Consider the following 19,899-nt stretch of genomic DNA (forward strand, 5'->3'; position numbering starts at 1 on the left):
TCACATTCCATATTATGTTTTCCATCTCTATATAAATCATTCCCTCATTCTCAATCTTCATCTCATCTCTCATCGGAATTATGTGGACTCAAACCCTTCCGATCATGGCCGCTTTCATGGCCACTTTCATTTTCCTCCTCGCCCTAACCAACGCTCAAAACACCCCCCGTGCCTACCTCGCGCTTCACAACCGAGCTCGAGCCCAGGTCGGCGTCGGCCCCATGCAATGGAGCAACACCGTGGCCGCGTACGCTCAAGCCTATGCGGAGAAAAGAAAGGGTGACTGCGCCATGATTCACTCAACCGGACCGTACGGGGAAAACATAGCCGCAGGCTACTACCCTGAGTTCACCGGGGCGGATGCGGTGAAGCTGTGGGCGAACGAGAAGCCGTTGTACGATCATGCATCGAATAAATGCGTGGGTGGTGAATGTGGGCACTACACTCAGATGGTGTGGCGTAGCTCGGTGCGGCTTGGATGTGCTAGAGTGCCATGTAAGGCTAATTCTCAGTTTGTTGTTTGCAATTATGATCCTCCTGGAAACTATATTGGGGAAAAGCCTTATGATTCTTGGGTGGTATGAAGAGATTTGGTTTTAAAAATCTTATGAATTGTAATAAAGTTTGTGAGAGAGTCATGAATTTATGAATTGAAATAAAGCTTTGATATTGTCTACAATAGTATTATATTGTCTAGAGCATAAACTCTTGTGACTTTGTTTTGACCTCCTTACTTATAAACCATGATCATAGAGTCTCCCCTCTCATTAAGTACACCGCATAGAGCTACCTTTGAAGCCTATAGATTACCTATGATCATAGAGCCTCCCCTCGAACAAAATACACCATAGAGCCTCCCCTGAAGCCTATGGATTTCTAAAAGAAACTCCCTCTAATCGAGACTCGACTTCTTTCTTTGGAGACCTTGAACAAAATACACAACTTGTTCGACACTTTTGACTACGATTTTTAGGCTTACAACTTTTTTGTTCGACATAGCTAAGTTAAGTTCATAGTCTAATACCATGTTACTAATCACGAATCTCTACAATGTTATATGATATTTGTCTACTTTGAACATAATATCATTGGTTTTCTTCGAGCTCCCACAAGAAGTCATGTTAATGAAAATGTATTTTTTAGTTATAAATCTATGATCATTTACGAACAATCTTCAACACTGAGAGCATCAGCCACCAGCCAATTGCTGTTCCAAGTCACCCGGAAGAAATGCCCTCGGCGGAGATGCGGAAAACCAGTCACGGTGTTTTCGGCCTCCAAATCGGTAGACCTACGACGATGGCGATTAACTCCGCTGCTGTATGATACCCACACCAGAGACGAGGACCCACTGCCACAACCTAACGACGTTTACCAGCTCTGAATATGGAGACCAACGGGGCCGAAGTGACTGAAGGACACCCGACGCTCAAAAGGCAACCATTTTTTTTTTCTTATTGTGCTTATTGGCCATTGCATTCGTCTTTTTCTCGGCTTCGTGGGAAAAAAAAATAATAATGTCAATCATTTATAATTTATATAAGAATGTCGGAGCTTGGATGTGCTAGAGTGCCCTGTAAGGTATATATTAAATCTTCATTTTCTTTTATCCTATCTTTTTAAGAAATCACAACCAATTATAGTTTGATTGAATTATTACAATGATCTAGCTTTGAGTTAGAAACTAAATGTCAATCATTTATAATTTATACTAGTAAATCACATTCATATTAGTAATATTAGATTAAATTTTTATCAGTAGCCAAATGAATAGATTAAAGATAGAATGACCAAGAAAACTTCTGAATAGAAAACACTGAGATAAGGAAAGATTTGGAAACAAAGATCCACTCGAAATTTGGAATGCATGAGAACATAATTAAAAGGCAACAGATAAAAAGAAAANATGATTTTGTTAAGCAAGATCATATGTTTTAGTTAGACGTCTCGAACAGAGATAAACTACACAGTCTTAGAACCATAGAGATGGGAATGAATGTACCAATGTATACTGAATANAAAGAAAAAGGAAGATTAGGGAATTAAAAACCACAAACTAAATATAGAAGGAAAGGTAAACACCAAGGGTAAATACAGAGAGTAGTAAAACCAAGAATAACTTGAAATAGCTGTATCTAGTTTCTTATACAACAGTAACTATCAAAAATAAGAATTTTAATAAAAATATAATTATAGATATATAACATTTCAAGACTTTTAACAATGGACCAATGTAAATTAGAGAAATACTGTCGTAGAGGTCAAACCTGAAACTAATGTCATGGGCTCATATAGGTTGACTCGGATTTCAAAGGACGGAATCGAACCTTCATTAAAGATATATTCGTGATAATGACTTAAGCTAGCCACGTAAGTGACCTTACTACCGGCATGGTTATATTTGATGTTGACACGTGCCTCATGGTTTTGCACGTGTCATATATATTGATGTGTGTGAATTGTCTGTGGATCGATATGCTTCTTATATGTTATGTATATGTTATAATGTGTGAATTGTATGATAATAATTACGGTATGATGTGTTCAAGGATATGTTTGAGATAGGATACGAGAAGGATGCACAAACGAATGTAACGATAGGAGTAAAATACGTTCATGAAACGTTAAGGTTAGGTTACATACCGGAGTGATATGGATAAGAGAGATTGATGGAATAATACGATTAGGTTACGGGTAGAAAGGGATAAGTTTTTAATAGATTGATAGAACGATAGCGTTAGGATTGATAGAACGATATTGTTAGGTTAAGTTCTGGTGATGATATGACTAAGGTACGTTTACGTAATGATATGTCTGTGATAGGTATAAGAATGTTAAGGCTATGATAAGTTAGAGAACGATATGACTACAAAGTGTTTACGTTATGACTTGTTTATGATATGATACATTGTGATGCAATATGTCATGGTATGATGTGTGTATGATGAAATGTTATGTTAAAAGCATAGAACGTTATGTTAGGTCTCGTCAATTGTGTATATATAGCATGATATGAATGACATGAAATTACGATAAATGGCATGAAATATAACCCGTTAGAATTATGTATGATTTGAGAACTGAAGAATGAGACACGATATGATATGAATGATGAACGATATCTGAAACGATATGAAAAATGATATGATATGTACATAATGCTAGCGAGGTTGTATTAAAGGATAATGAAAATGGAAAAGTTTTGGGACCTCGTGCATTATGTGTGCTCATGCATTTGGGGGGATACCCCTATCCCATCACGAGGGTACGAACGCGTACATCCAATGGCAAGACAACGATCGTTATGCTTTGCATAGCGCTGCCGTGACAGTTACTTGTTCTAGCGGGTGTCCGACCTAAGGGGCTCCCAGAATATGCCCACCAGATAAGGAAAGTGGCCCAGCGGTGTGCGAACTAGCTGGTGAGCCCATACTCATACGTATAAGTTGTGTGTAAAGTATATGGTACACGTCCAAAATTACCCGTTAGGAACGCACCGTAGGGAAAACGGAATGAAAGATTGGTCCCATTGTCTCATTGCATGTGATTGTTGCATTTAACTCCAATAGTGGGGTCACTTACTGAGTATTTCTTTAAATACTCAAGCCATATGCTATTACATTTTTTCAGGTTAAGGCAAGGCATTCCTGTACGGTTGACGACGACATCGCAACTCGAGACCATGGCACATGCATAGGATAGTGGTATTTATTTTCTTAGACTTAGGCTAGAATAGAATGTTTTTAACTTAAACTCTTATTCATTTTATTTAGTCTTTTGTTGTGTCGTTTTAAAGATGTTTTCGAAACACGTAAGTCCATGGCTGTGTTTTAAGATAAAGGTCATGTTTTATGGAATTTAAATGAAGTCTTCCGCATGCAATGTTTATGGTACATATACAGTAGCAACCTTAAATTAAGTAGAAAATTTTGGGTCGTTACAATTGGTATCAGAGCTTTAGGTTATAGATCTTGTAGACTAGCCTACGATGTAGGCTTAGCATGTTCCATGATCCCACCGTCGATGCCCCGTCTCCGTCAGGTATGTCTTGCGTAAGATAAGAAAATGAAATGTTGTTGATCGTGTATGTTATTATTGCTTGGTCATTATAAAATATAACTCATAATTTGACTTTTACTCTATTGATTGTATTATAATTTACTGCATTCAGGTTAGCTTAATTCTATATTTATTATAATTTAGAATACGTTATGTTTTACATTGCATGGAATGTGAATGTAAAATGTTGTATTGATGATGTTTAGATTTACTGAGATTGTTGCTGTGAATGAGTAGCTATAGTTTTAGTAAGCTACTAAATGTTAGTCTATGCGTGAAAATGATTTTGTTAAGCAAGATCATATGTTTTAGTTAGACGTCTCGAACAGAGATAAACTACACAGTCTTAGAACCATAGAGATGGGAATGAATGTACCAATGTATACTGAATAGTAAGTAGTTTCAAATGAAATAAAATGACCTAAGAAGCTTGATAGATGTCAATATCCTATAGTATACTATAGATATTAAAAGTGGTAGTGTTGGAAAGAAAATTTTATAACTTTGAAGCATGTAAAGATGAAATTAAAGTATTAGTAAGAGAAAAAATTGAATAAAGACCATAAAAGTTTGAAACTTGTATACTTAAATTGACCGGTGAATGACATAAATGTCTTTAATGGAAATTGAGATTTGGAAGTAAGAGGTAGAAAACTTTCCTACCTTAATACGAGTTGGAAACTTTCATGTCTATAATAGTATTATATTGTCTAGAGCATAAACTCTTGTGACTTTGATTTGACTTCCTTACTTATAAACCCATGATCATAGAGTCTTCCCTCTCATTAAGTACACCACATAGAGCAACCTTTGAAGCCTATAAANTATAGGTTGACTCGGATTTCAAAGGACGGAATCGAACCTTCATTAAAGATATATTCGTGATAATGACTTAAGCTAGCCACGNTCTAAAAGAAACTCCCTTTAATCGAGACTCGACTTCTTTCTTGGGAGACCTTGAACAAAATACACAATTTGTTCGCCACTTTTGAATNACCTTACTACCGGCATGGTTATATTTGATGTTGACACGTGCCTCATGGTTTTNTAGGCTTACAACTTTTTTGTTCGACATAGCTAAGTTAAGCTCAAAGTCTGATACCATGTTACTAATCACGAATCTCTACAATGTTATATGATATTTGTTTACTTTGAACATAATATCATGGGTTTGCTTCGAGCTCCCACAAGAAGTCATGTTAAGGAAAATGTATTCTTTAGTTATAAATCTATGATCATTTCCGAACAATCTTCAACACTGAGAGCATCAGCCACCAGCCAATTGCTGTTTCAAGTCACCCGGAAGAAATGCCCTCGGCGGAGATGCGGAAAGCCAGTCACGGTGTTTTCGGCCTCCAAATCGGGAGACCCACGACGACGGTGATTAACTCCGCTGCAGTATGATACCCACATCAGAGACGAACACCCATTGCCGCAACCTACAGACGTTTACCAGCTCTGAATATGGAGACCAACGGGGCCGGAGTGACTGAAGGACACCCGACTCTCAAAAGGCCACCATTTTTTTTCTTACTTTACTTATTGGCCACTGCATTCGTCTTTTTCCATGCTCAGTGGGGAAAAAAACAATAATAATAATTGATAAATAATCAAAATGGTAAAATCAAAGAAATGCCTGTTTTTGTTGAATTACTAAAACGCCCTTTTATCGAAATACTGAATACTTAAATTTGATGAGTACTATGATCATTGGGCAATACTCATGGAAAACTTTTTGAGTACTGGGTTTGGTGGAGAATGGGGCTCCTGCAGTAATAGAACACATCGTTTTCACATATACCCAGAAGAAGCACATTGAAAATCATAAATTGAAAGATTTAAAAGCAAAGAATTATCTATTTCAAGCATTAGATCGTTCGATCTCGGAGACAACCCTCAACAAGGATACAGCAAAAAAAAAAACATATGGGATTTTATGAAGTAGAAATATCAAGGTTTGNCCCAGAATATGCCCACCAGATAAGGAAAGTGGCCCAGCGGTGTGCGAACTAGCTGGTGAGCCCATACTCATACGTATAAGTTGTGTGTAAAGTATATGGTACACGTCCAAAATTACCCGTTAGGAACGCACCGTAGGGAAAACGGAATGAAAGATTGGTCCCATTGTNAAGCGTGCACATTTGCAAGCTCTTCGGAAGGAGTTTGAAATGTTGCACATGAAGGTAGGAGAATCTATGAATGAGTATTTTGCTCGATCCCTTATCCTAGCCAACAAGATGAAACTAAATGGTGAGAACAAAGAAGATGTTGAAGTAGTCCGAAAGATTCTGAGATCTATGACCCCCAAGTTTGATTATATTGTGTGTTCCATTGTATTCTGAGAACAATTTGTTGAGTAATGGAAAATTGCAATTAAAGGGGCTCACCATTTTGTTTCAAAATGGAAAGTGCGAGATGTTTCATCCTGAGAGGCTTAATCATGGAGACAAAGATGTCTTTGAATCGAATGTTGGTACTGCATGCTATATCTCAGCCTGTAGCATCCACTTGTTTCAATACAATCACAAAATATATTGAACAACTTTGACACTGTAGATATGGAAGACTCTTGAGCAAAAGAAGATGGTGGATGATTTACCACAACTCAATTCTCCTCTCGGTGTAAAAACTGTGTGGTGGGTAAACAATCATTTTTTTTTTTATCAAAAAAAAAAAGAAAAAAAAAGCATGTTTTGAAAGTTAATTGAGAGGGGAGAAATTCAAATTCTGCTCTTTCTCACTTCATGCTTCTTAATCATCTTGCTTTCTACATTTTTTTTTTTTTTTATTATTATTATTATTATTATTATTATTTTGTTCGTAGGATTCATGGAGGCCAAAGACATAGAGTTAATCCTCTCATTTTTAGAAATGAAAACTTTATTTTATTTGAGAAATTTTATTGGGTCGGAATTTACCATATACGTTCGAAGTCGATTAGTTGTAAAATGGTTTTTATAAATAATTTTTATTTTAACTAATTGCTCTAAGGTTATTATTATTATTATTATTATTATTATTATTATTATTTATATAATAATGGTAAAGTGAATATAACTCAATAGTAGTTAAAATGTTAAATTAGGTTGGAGGTTCTGTTTCATCCACTCATTTATGTTTTAATTTACGTTTATTTTTTTAAAAATAAAAAAGAAATACAAAAATTCATAACACAATTAACCATAAATATTTCTAAAAAATTGTTGTTATATAATAAACCCAATATAACTCATCATAAAATTCTTGGGTTAAATTAGTTCATTTCATTTACTCAAAACTTTAACTAGAATATTATCCTTTTTTATTTATTTTCAAACATTTATGTAAGCCATTAAATTTTAATATATATTTAAAAAAGTGGTTGAAGAATAAATTAAATAAAGCAATAAATATATACTGACATGGCAAGTAATTAAACGTCGATCAGCCGATCAACCTACACTACAAAAACTACACAAGGAGATTGTTCGGAAATGGAGTTGGAGATAGAGCAACCGATCAGCCTCTCGGCCAGGACTGAAGAAGTAGCTTAGAGGTGGCATGCAAGGTACGGGCACCTGAACTTTCCTGCACTACAAAAACTACACAAGGAGGAGATGGTACACGGTTTGCCAGCAATCGAAGGCGTGAACATGTTGTGCGACAGGTGTCTCATTAGCAAGCAAAGGCACACCCCCTTTCTGTCTCAGACACCCTACCGCGCCAGTGAGCCGTTGGAGCTCATGCACGGTGATATATGCGGGTCCATCAAGCCGGCGACCCCAGGCGGCAAGACCCTCTTCCGCCTGCTGGTCGATGACAAAAGACGCTTCATGTTGCTGATCTTGCTGCAAGGGAAAAGTGAGGCGGCAGAGGCGATTAAGCTCATTCAAGCACAAGCGGAGAAAGAATGTGGAAAGAAGATGCGAATGCTGCACACGAACCGAGGCAGAGAATTCACCTCAGCGAGCTTCCGTAAGTACTGTGACGAGCTCGACATGCAATCGCAACTAATGATGATCTGGTGGCCAGGTACCGGAGGATGAAAGACCTAGTGGGAGGAGGTGAACCACCTGGACTAGTGGCGCCCGAGCTCGAAGAAGAGGTGGTCAAACTGCATGCCATCAGCGCAGATGACCGAACACCTTCGCTGAAGCATAAAGGAACCCGTGCTGGTTGAAGGCAATGCAGAAAGAGATGGTGTCCATTACTGAGAACAAGATGTGGAGTCTAGAGGACATGCCATCAGGACACTGAGCCATAGGGCTCAAATGGGTCTTCAAATTGAAGAGTAACAAAGAGAGAGAAGTTGTGAAGCACAAGGCTCATCTGGCGGCGAAGGGTTACATCCAGAAGCAAGGAGTGGACTTCGAAGAGGTATTCACGCCGGTGGCAAGATTGGAATCTGTTCGCCTATTGTTGCCGATCGTGAAGTCCGCTCTCCTCAACGTCGAGCTGAAGGAGACCGTCTATGTCTGACAACCACCAAGTATCCTAGACAACGACAACCCCGACAAGGTACTGCACCTGCACAAGGCACTCCATGGGCTTCGACAAGCACCACGAGCCTAGAACGCGAAGCTCGATAGTACCCTGTTGTCGCTAAAGTTCAAGACTTGTGCCTCTGAGCATGGCATGTACACGCACTCGACGGCAGCAACACAGGGGGTCTGGCTTGCGCGACTGATGAAAGAACTCATCGGAAAAGAAGGCGATCCACCAATGCTTTGCATGGACAACAAAGCTACGATCTTCCTGATCAAAAATCCAGTTTTGCACGACCGGAGCAAGCACATAGAGATCAGGTTCCATTCCATTCGGGAGTATGCAGATCGGGGGTTTATCAAGATTGACTTCATCCGAATAGATGAACAGCTTGGAGATATCTTCACCAAGTCTCTAGCGTGGGTAAAATTTGAGGAACTATGTTCAAAGATCGGAGTTCAGATAATAAGGTAGATATACCACAGATTTTAGGAGAAGATTGTTAGATAAAAGCTTGAGGTTTCTTTAGTTAGCTTTTACACGTTTTTACTGAATATTTTCTTTTGACCATTTGACAAACACGTCGAATAGATTACCATTTTTTAGGTGGTCATTTGGAGGGAGGTGACACAGATTTAGTTGGCGGCCATTTTTAGGGTAAAATAGTTATTTAAATAGGTGAATCTGATCAGAAACTAATCACCACTTTTTCATCAAAGTCAAATCCCAAGTTTCTTTCTCTCTGTTCTTTTTACGCTTTCTGTTTTCAAATTTTCTTCCAACAAATTTCCTTCCTTGTTCTGTTAACGATTTTCTCTCATGAATTGTCAAAAGACTACATTGTCTTTCTCAGGTTCCTTCATAAGAAATTCTCAACCCTCGCCATAAATCTCGCGAGGTCGTAGATTAGCCATAAATCTAAGGTCATCATATTATGATGATGGTAGCGACTAAGGTCGTAGATTAGCCTACGAGGTAGGTTTGACATTTTCTATGGTCCCACCGTTGATGCTCCATCACTGTCGGGTATGTCTGCATAAAATAAGAAAAAGAAATATCATTGATCGAGTATGCTCTAATTGCCTACTATTATTTAACTAACTTATGATTGAAATTGATAGCCTTGATTATATTATTGTTGAAAAATGATGTATGACCTAATTGTACGTTTGTGAAAATATCATGCTTGCCAAATTGTATTCTTATGATGATGTGTAATATGATTTCAACTACGATAGAAAATCGTAGACTTAAGGAAAACTATATGTTGCTTTTAGAAACATGTCACCTTGAGGACGTAGACGAGGACATCAAGCAAGGAGACCACCCCCTATTAGAGAAAGGGGTAGAGGTGAAGAGAGCTCACCTCGCGAGGGCTCAGTAACTCGTACGAAAGCAGCTGCACCACCTCCAACAGTGCCAGTGGATGGAATAGAGTCCACCACCAACCTGATGTGGGAATCGTTCTAGTCAATGATGCATACAATGGTAGCCACCAAACAGGTCAACAACTCGCAATTTACCAGAGGAGTGAGATATTTACGAGATTTTAAGTGGTATGATCTATGCACCTTCAGCAGAACCACGGGAGACCCAGCAGAAGCTTAGTTGTGGATTTTGTCAATGAAGACGATAATTTTATTAATGGACCGCCCAGACGATCAGAATGTGTCCTATAAGTTAATCATGCTAAATAAGGACGCAAAATTATGGTGGCTCGACAACAGAGAAATTTTCAGTTCTCACAGAAGTGTTATAGCCGAGTCACGATTCAAGGAGGTATTCTTGAAGCAGTACTATCCGAAAGTTGCCCAACTCAAGAAACAATAGAAGTTCACCAACTTAATACAGAGTGGACGTCTGTAAATGATTATGCCTGAGAATTCATGAGACTAAAAAGCTTCGCGCCCGAGAATTCATGAGACTGAAAAGATTTGTGCCCACACTAGTGGACACGGAGTCAAAAATGACTGAGAAGTTTGCGATGGGCTTGGACCTAAAGATTCGTCGCACGGTAGAAACTATCGACCCTACCACTAATAAGGCCGCACTAAGGATAGCTAAGGTTCTAGAGAATCCTAAAGATAAAGTGCTTTGAGAGTCAGTAGTTACTATCGGGCAGAACTCCGATCGCCAACCACCAGTTCATAAATCTCGGTACGTTGACAAACACCTCCCTCGACATACTGATAGGTACTCTCCTTGACAGCTAATAAATACCCCAGAAACCAAGATGAGGCCAGAGGAAGAGGAGGATCAGGGTGCAACATATGTGGGAAGCCACTAGGGGAAGATGTATGGTCGAGACTAGAACTTGCTTTCGGTGTGGCTAGGAGGACCACGTTGCTATCAACTTCACAACTAAGAATACTGAGAACCCAGTTAGCCCACCAAGAACACTGGATGGGACTGATAGACTTGAGAAGACTCATTCTCAAGTAATGGCATACGCGTCAACCAATAGGGATGCCGAGAGGTTCGACACAGTGGTGATAGGTACATTATCAATTTTGGGACGTTATGCTTTCGCTATATTTGATTTAGTTGGAATAAACTTAAAATGCAAAATGTTAATTTTAGGTAATTTGTTAGGAGAGGTTAATTTGAAAAGTCAGGTGAAAGAAAAGGCCATGAGCCTTTATAGGAATAATGGTAGGTTTATGGGTGTGTCTCTCATACGTATTATTAGTGTTTGAAAAGTTATAAATATTTAATCCTTCTATTGTAAAATAGAGAGCAAAAGAGAGCAAGAGATAGAGAGAGAAAAGAAATACAAAGCAATAGAAAAGGCTTGTTTTGATAAAATTAGTGTTCTTTGTCTCCTTGTCTCTCCTCTCTCGACATCTTCGTCACAAATACGCGAGTACATTTTCACAAAGTGGTATCGGAGCATTTTATCGTTAGTGTGTGTGAGATTTACTTCATGAATCAGTGAGTCTTATTTAACAAATTGGTATCAGAGCCAATGGCGAATGTGATAGGTCAAATGCCGCTACCATGACTAACAAAGACGAACTACGCGAATTGGAGCATCCAAATGAAAGCTCTTCTTGGTTCTCAAGATGCATGGGAGATGGTCAAAGAAGGTTTCGAAGAAACAAAGAATACCACGGGTTATACGGTGGCACAAAACAAGGCGTTAAAAGAGTTGCGATCAAAGGACAAGGCGACATCATACATGCTGTTCCGAGTCATTGACGAGTTGGGCTTTGAGAAGATTGTCAGGGCAACTACTTCAAAAGAAGCGTGGGACACTTTAGAAAAGGTGTTCTAAGGAACCGACTGAGCAAGCAAGTGCGTCTCCAAACTCTTCATGGCGAGTTGGAGAGCATGAAGATGAAGGAGTCAGAAAATGTATCTGACTACATTACGCGTGTACAAACTGTGGTAAATCAGCTAAATCGAAGCGGAGAAATTTTAACCGAGACGCGGGTTGTGGAGAAGATTTTGAGGTCATTAACCGACAACTTTGAGAATGTTGTATGTGCGATAGAAGAGTCAAAGGACCTAGCGACATTCATAGTCGATGAGCTCGTCGGTTCTCTCGAGGCACACGAGCAACGTAAGAAGAAGAATAAGGAAACACTCGATCAAGCACTTCAAACCAAGACATCAATCAAAGATGAAAAGGTATTCTACCCTCAAAACTTNTCTTAAGGCACACGAGCAACGTAAGAAAAAGAAGGAGGAGACACTCGATCAAGCGCTTCAGATTAAGGCATCAGTAAAGGATGAAAATGTACTCTACTCTCAAAATGTTTAAGGTAGAGGTCATGGAAGTCGCGGAAATGGTCGAGGTGGTCAAGGCAACAGTTATGAATAAAATTATGAGAAGCGATTGTCAAGACAAGCAAATTGGCGTGGAAGAGGATGTAGTCGAGGAAGAGGCGACCGATCAAACATTCAGTGCTATAAATGTCAAAAATATGAAGTCTCATAAGAAAAGAACAAGCTGAGTTTGCCGCTCGAGAACAAGAAAAGAAAATTGAAGAAACCACGACTGAGCTCGAGAAAACCAAAACGGCGCATGTGGAATCATTGAACATAGCATTTAAGTTTATGGGAGAGTTTTTGTTGGAATAAATTTAAATGGGGAAAGATAGTTTTAATTTTTTCTCTGTTTTAATTTTTGTTAAGTTCTGATTTTTTGAAATCGAGTAGTTGAAAAAAAGCTAAAGAAAATATGAAAGACTAATAACTATTTCAAGAATAATATTTGGAGTATATATTATTTATGGAATATATCTTAGATATTATATTTTAATATTTTTTATTTTTTTATTTACAATATATTTTATTTTATTCTCAATATTTTAATTATTTTATATTTTTCTCATTTGCCGGCATTAGTTGCTAGCTTGTATCCTATTTAAGCTTATAAATATCAATGAGAATATACAAGTTCGATCTATTTCTATTTCTCATTCTTAACATGGTATTAGAGCACCGATCTTGGTATTCTTAGATATCAAAATTTTCTCTATGGCGGAATCAGCCAAATCCAACTTCAAAATTTCGGATGTTGATATAACACATTCTTATTATATTCATCATTCTAATCAGGTAGGATATTCGTTCCAATCAAATTAAATGGAACAAATTATCAATCCTCAAGTAAATCAGTTATGCATGCTCTTATTGCCAAAAAGAAAATTGGCTTCATTGATGATACAATTGAAGAACCGTCTCAATATGCAAATTCAAACGAATTTGAATTATGGAATCAGTGCAACGGTATGATAATATCTTGGTTAACTCATTCAGTTGAAGCAGATATCGTTGAAGGTATTATTCACGCTAAGACTGCTCATCAAGTGTGGGTTGATCTTCACGATCAATTATCACAAAAGAATGCTCCAGCAAGTTTTCAGATACAAAAGTCTATAGCAATGATGTCACAAGGAACCATGACACTGTCAGTATATTTCACCAAGCTCAAAGCACTCTGGGATGAATTGGAAGCATACCGCACACCATTTACCTGTAATCAACGTCAAATACATGTTGATTAACGCGAAGAAGACAAGTTGATGCAACTACTCATGGGGCTCAATGAGTCTTATAATACAGTGAGATCTAACATATTGATGATGACTCCATTACCTAATGTGAGGCAAGCCTATTCATTACTTGTACAAGAAGAGATGCAGCGTCAGGTAACTTCTGAACCTACTAAGAATTTCTCGATTACATCAGCAGTGTAGAAGAAAACAACATATTCAAAGTTCGCCAAGGATAAATCATGTGAAAACTGCAATAAAAGTGGTCATACAATTGATGAGTGTCGATTCCTTAAGTTTCACTTTTGTGATAGAAGGGGACATACAGAAGATCGATGTCAACAGAAAAATAATTCTAGAAGGGCAGTACAAATCAATCAACGCAACAATCGAGGTATCGATCATCTGCAAATATGGCCGATGTTTCTCAGTTGAATACAGAAAAACAGTCACTTAATTTCATCCCAAATTTTTCTTCTGAGCAATTACAACAAATTGTATCAGCCTTATCTGCACTCAATCATCGTCCTTTTGGTAATTCTGATAACAACATCAATGTTGCAGATTTGTTTCCAGTATCTGCATTATCTATTAACTCTATGAGTTCTAATCCATGGATTCTCGAAAGTGGAGCTATAGATCATATAGTATCCAAAGCGAATCCATGGATTCTCGAAAGTGGAGCTACAGATCATATAGTATCCAAAGCTTCTGTTATGATTGAATCAAAGGCTACCACCATTTGTACAGTAAATTTGCCAAATGGAGGGACAACACATGTGTCACATACTTGCAATGTTTCTTTTAATCCTAACCTTAAATTAAACAATGTTTTATGTGTGCATTCATTCAATTTAAACCTAATGTTCATCAGCAAACTTACCATTGACTTGAAATGTTATGTGACTTTTTATCCTGATTCTTGTGTTATGCAGGACTTGGCTACGGGGAAGATGATTGGCTCGGGTAAACAATTCGGAGGTCTCTATCATATTTCTTTATCTCCTATCAAATATTCAGCAAATCAAGTATCTCAGTCATCTCATTTGTGGCATCTACGCCTAGGTCATCCTTCTCCTTCTCGTTTTAAATTTCTAGCTGATCAATTGCATCTTAATAATGCTACTCTTTCTCATGATTGTAGTATTTGCCCATTAGCAAAACAAACTAAGTTGTCTTCTCAAAAATTCAATAACAACCCATTCTCCCTTTGATATGTTACATTGTGTTGTTTGGGGACCACATAAAATTCCAACCCATTCTGGTTTGCGGTTTTTTTCTCACTGTTGTTGATGATTTTACTCAATGTACTTGGGTTTTTCTTATGCAACACAAATATGAAGTACACCATTTGTTAGTAAACTTTGTTAAATTCGTTCAAACTCAATTTCATACAACTATCAAGATAGTTAGGTCAGACAATGGGAATGAGTTCCTATCTTTGCAACCATTTTTTACTTCTCGTGTCATTGAATTTCAGCGCACTTGTGTCTATACTTCACANAAAGCGGATCTCCGAGAGCTCCTTTCGCAGTTGCTCGATGTTGGATTCACGCACTCGCTGTACACCGACCCGACGGGATTTGATTCCCTCCCAGGCCGATTGTGCGGTGCGCTTGGTGGAAAGAGAAGCCAACATCTCTGGGGGCACAGATCGTAATATGGCGGCGAACGCCAGCCGATCCTCCCGGTACTCGATTGTTTCTCCTTCCTCTGGCTCGACAGCGTGCCATAACCCATGCGCCTGTAGGTTGACGCGCATCAACAAGGCCCACTCGTTGTAGTTGGACCTTGTCAACATCGGGTACTGAACGACGGCGGTCGTTGTCTCCCTGATCACTCGCTCAACGACACCTCGACGCCCGTCATCACGGCGTCGGCCTCTTCGTGGCGGTGATGGAGATGCCGGCACTTGACGGCGGCGTGGAGGAGTGAGCGAGTTTGCTCGGGATGGACCCCACGATGTGCTTATTTTCGCCCTTTGCATTTTCTTCCACTCGAACCTGAGACCTGTGTGTTGTTAGGTCGACACTCTGACCACTTGAGCTATTCAACTTGATTGTTGATAGGTTGGCTCTTCTGTGATGGTATACTACCGATCGCTTCAACGAGGCTCTGATACCACTTGTTGACTCTGGCAATTCGGAAGTCGACGAAAAATAGGCCGAAGGTTTTCTTCGAAAGAAAAATTAGCGGAAGTAAAAGGAGAGAGAGTGAGAGATTCACTGATAATAATGCTGAAGACTCGATGATTTATTTTACTTCAATTGAACGGTTTAAATAACAAATCTAATTACAAAAATAGAAAAAACAATTATACAAAAATAGGAGTAGTGGACGAAGACTTCGCCCAAATTGCCAAAAGAATGGCTCCTATAATCACGCTTCTCCATTCGCGTGAATTCAGACGTAACTAAATAAGGAATGGCTTTTATTTAACATAAATGTCAAAAAAATATGGTCACTATGCGAATGATTGTAACTCCGACAAATGTTACAATTTTGGCAGAGTGGGGCACTTTGCAAAAGATTTTTTAGGGGAGAAAAAGGTGGAAGAAACGATCAGCCTAGCTCTGAATGACGCAACAAATGAAGGTATTCTCTTGATGGCCCAAAATGAAGAACTAAAATCAAGAGAACACGGCGGCGCGAAAGACGATGGCGATAGTCGTGAGGCGGTGGAAGCCGTTGAAAATGAGGTGACACGTAGCGGATTTGGCGAAATCGCAATATCGGAGACAAGAAAATCGAAGAAGGATGAACAACTGGATAACAGAGAGCTTGAGCTTGAAGAGAGAGGAAGAAAGAAGAAAGAGGATGAGAATGGAAGAAGAAAAGATGGAATGGAGAAAAAGGATGGCAGAAATGCAGATTGAACATGAGAAACAGATGATGCAAATGCAAGTTGTAATCCCTTCAAAATCCCAAAACAATGACGAAGAAGAAGCCCATGCGATCAGTGAACGAGCCAAAGAAACTACTGGATCATCAGGAGGAGAATAGATATTCAGAGCAACAACCAAAATCTGTCGTGGATAAATCTGTGGAGAAGTCTCAGTTGCAGACGTTGAAATCCATGAACGAGCGCCTTTCGAAGGAGAAAGTAGAGATTGAAAAAGAAAAGAAAGATTTAGAAATGGAGCTTGAAAGGTTGGAGAAGGAAGTGGCCGAGCTGAGTGAGAGTTCTTTCTATATCAAACAGGAGAAGGACGAGAATGGGAAGGTAATCTTTGAGCTTGTGAAGAAAATTGAAGAAGGTGTGGAGAAAGAGAATGACTTATTAATGAAGATTGATGGTGTCTCAGTTGCAGACGTTGAAATCCATGAACGAGCGCCTTTCGAAGGAGAAAGTAGAGATTGAAAAAGAAAAGAAAGATTTAGAAATGGAGCTTGAAAGGTTGGAGAAGGAAGTGGCCGAGCTGAGTGAGAGTTCTTTCTATATCAAACAGGAGAAGGACGAGAATGGGAAGGTAATCTTTGAGCTTGTGAAGAAAATTGAAGAAGGTGTGGAGAAAGAGAATGACTTATTAATGAAGATTGATGGTCTAGTGGAAGAGCTAGTGAGGGAGGAGAAAGATGTAGAGATGCTAACTCAACAGAGAGACTCACTCGACGTGAATCTGAATCGGGTCCAATAGGAGGCAGTGAATTTACGACACATGATTGAGATAATCACTCGTGATAAGGTCGAAATGGAGGAGGCAAAAATGTAAGTGGAAAATATCATTGTGGACTTGCTAAGTGAATTGAGTAAATTGAAAGAAGCTATGACGTCTGAGTCGAGCGTGGCTGAGAACGGGAGAAATGAGGAGTTGGTGTCTCAAATGGGCTATCCTCGAGAAGCTCCAAATGAAGTTTCGTCAGAAAAGGACAGTCTTAATTTGCTACTTAAGGACAAGGAGAGGAAATTGAAAAAACTATGACTGAGCTCGAGAAAACAAAAACGACGCATATGGAATCATTGAATATAGCATTTAAGTTAATGAGGGCGTTTTGTTGGAATAAACTTAAAATGCAAAATGTTAATTTTAGGTAATTTGTTAAGAGAAGTTAATTTGAAAAGTTGAAAGAAAAAGCCAAAAGTCTTTGTAGTAATAATTTTAGGTTTATGGGTGTCTCTCATGCCTACTATTAGTGTTAGAAAAGTTATAAATACCTCATCCTTCTCTTGTAAAATAGAGAGCAAAAGAGAGCAAGAGAGAAAAGAAATACAGACCNTTTTTTTTTTTAAATGAGTGTTGTTTGTCTCCTTGTCTCTCCTCTCTCGACATCTCCTTCACAAATTTTCACAATGTGGTATCGCAGCGTTCTAACGTTAGTGTGTGTGAGATTTACTTCACAAAATAGTGAGTTTTATTTTAACAAATTTTGGCTCTACGTATTCATTAATATATGTCCCATTTTGTTTTGACTCACTAGGCAAAAGCTTCACTCACCCTAGCATTTCTCCTTGGATTGCACTGGTGCTATTTGTCAACAAGAAAGATTGTTCGATGCGTTTGTGCATCGATTAAGGAGAACTTAATCAAAGGACAGTAAAGAATAAGTACCCGCTCCCTCTATTGAAGACATGTTTAACAAACTCAGGGAAGCGACAATATTTTTTTAGATAGACCTTCAGTCAAGATACCATCAAATTAAGATTAAAGAAGGGGATGTGCTGAAGACAACATTCAGAAAAAGGTACGACCACTACCAATTTGTAGTAATGTAGTTTGGCCTCTCAAACGCCCCAACGTTATTCATGGAGTTAATGAACCAAGTATTCAAGGAGTGTCTTGACATGTTTATTATCGTGTTCATAGAAGACATCCTAGTCTACTCAAAGACGAATCCAAAACACCAAAAACACCTCCAAAAAGTCCCAACCATTTTGAGAGAGAACAAGTTGTACGCTAAATTCTCCAAGTGCGAATATTGGCTACGACAAGTCTCATTCTTGGAACACGTGGTGTCAAAGGATGGAATCTCAGTAGACCCCACTAAGATTGAAACTGTCACTAAGTGGAAATGTCCGACCACAGTTACAGAGGTGCATAGTTAGCAAAATACTATCGACGATTTGTGAAAGACTTCGTTAGAATAGCCTCAATACTTACACAATTGACAAGGAAAGACGTACCCTTCGTACGAAGTGACGTATGTGAGGCAAGTTTCAAAGATCTAAAACAAAGGTTAGTATCATCCCCAATACTTACAGTACCACAAGTTTTAAGTAATAAGTAAGTGCAAGTATACACTATCACAAGTAGCAAGTAATAAGTAAATTATCGATTCCGTATAGAACCTACTTTTTTTATTACTTTTGTTGCTTGAAATTAAGTTAGTTTTTTGGTATCATTCAAATGAGCCTTGTTTATTTTTGTACTAATTAAACAGAAATATAAAAACAATGAGTAAATTACAATAATGAGGAAGGGTAGGCTAAGAGAGATTAAAATGTTGAACTTTGTGGTGAATTTTAGTTACTTTTAACAAATTCTCGTGCCCACTTTGGAAGGTCATGCATACTAATTACTTCCATAATCGTTTTTTAATTTCTATTAACAAAGCTCCAGGAAAGGAATTAGTCCTAACTCTTCTATTACATTTGTTAAAGATCACGTATTTGTTTAGATTGCTATCAGTTAATATCTGATTAATTCTCCTTATAGTTAACGGTTGATTTAGTTTTGATTTGATGTAGTTTTGATTAGATTAAGTTTTTATTAGATTTAGTATTGATTTGTTTACTGGTTTGTTACCAAATTTTCGGAGGATTTTTAGGTAGATGTTTTAATATCTTTTATATTCTTTGTATATATATATAGCGTTCTTGCTCTTCATTATATAATCTTTATATCAACCATTCAATCACTCATTCTTTTACTAACAAATTGGTATCAGAGCTATGTTCTTAAGGGATCCATGAGATCAAAATGGGAGCAGAATCCAATTTTTCAGCTGTTGCACCACCGGTCTTTGATGGAGACAATTATCAAATATGGGCAATTCGTATGGAGACTTATCTAGAGGCCTTGGATCTTTGGGAAGCAATAGAAGAGGATTACGAGGTCCCTCCGCTTCAAGCAAATCGTACTGTAGCACAAATCAAAGTACAGAAGAAAAAGAAGACAAGGAAATCAAAGGCAAAAGCTTGCCTATTTGCGGCTATATCTCAAATGATTTTCAGGAGAATAATGTCTCTCAAAACAGCAAAGGAAATCTACTATTATCTCCGGACTTAATACGAAGGAGATGAGAGGATGTTGACTATCTATCCTAAATTTAGTAGTGGCACAAACCTTGCCCCCAAAGTGGGCCAAAATGCGAGCAAAAAAGACGCTCTACCATTAAATGGGGAGGGTTAATTCAAATATTCAAAAGTCAAAAAAAC

The 19,899-nt window shown here is 38.3% G+C and overlaps 1 protein-coding gene across 1 annotated transcript; it reads left to right on the plus strand.

The window, feature by feature from the left end:
- Window positions 1-80: 80 nt before the first annotated feature.
- LOC111799283 (basic form of pathogenesis-related protein 1-like) lies at window positions 81-584 on the plus strand. The gene has a single exon (XM_023682808.1). It carries the CDS (start codon window positions 81-83, stop codon window positions 582-584), a length of 504 nt encoding a protein of 167 aa, XP_023538576.1.
- The last annotated feature ends 19,315 nt before the right edge of the window (window positions 585-19,899 follow it).

This window comes from Cucurbita pepo, chromosome LG01, assembly GCF_002806865.2.
Source record: "Cucurbita pepo subsp. pepo cultivar mu-cu-16 chromosome LG01, ASM280686v2, whole genome shotgun sequence".
Lineage (NCBI taxonomy): Eukaryota > Viridiplantae > Streptophyta > Magnoliopsida > Cucurbitales > Cucurbitaceae > Cucurbita > Cucurbita pepo.

Bases quoted from the DNA above. Each gene is read 5' to 3' on its own strand.
- LOC111799283 (XM_023682808.1), top strand. From the start codon at position 81: ATGTGGACTCAAACCCTTCCGATCATGGCCGCTTTCATGGCCACTTTC.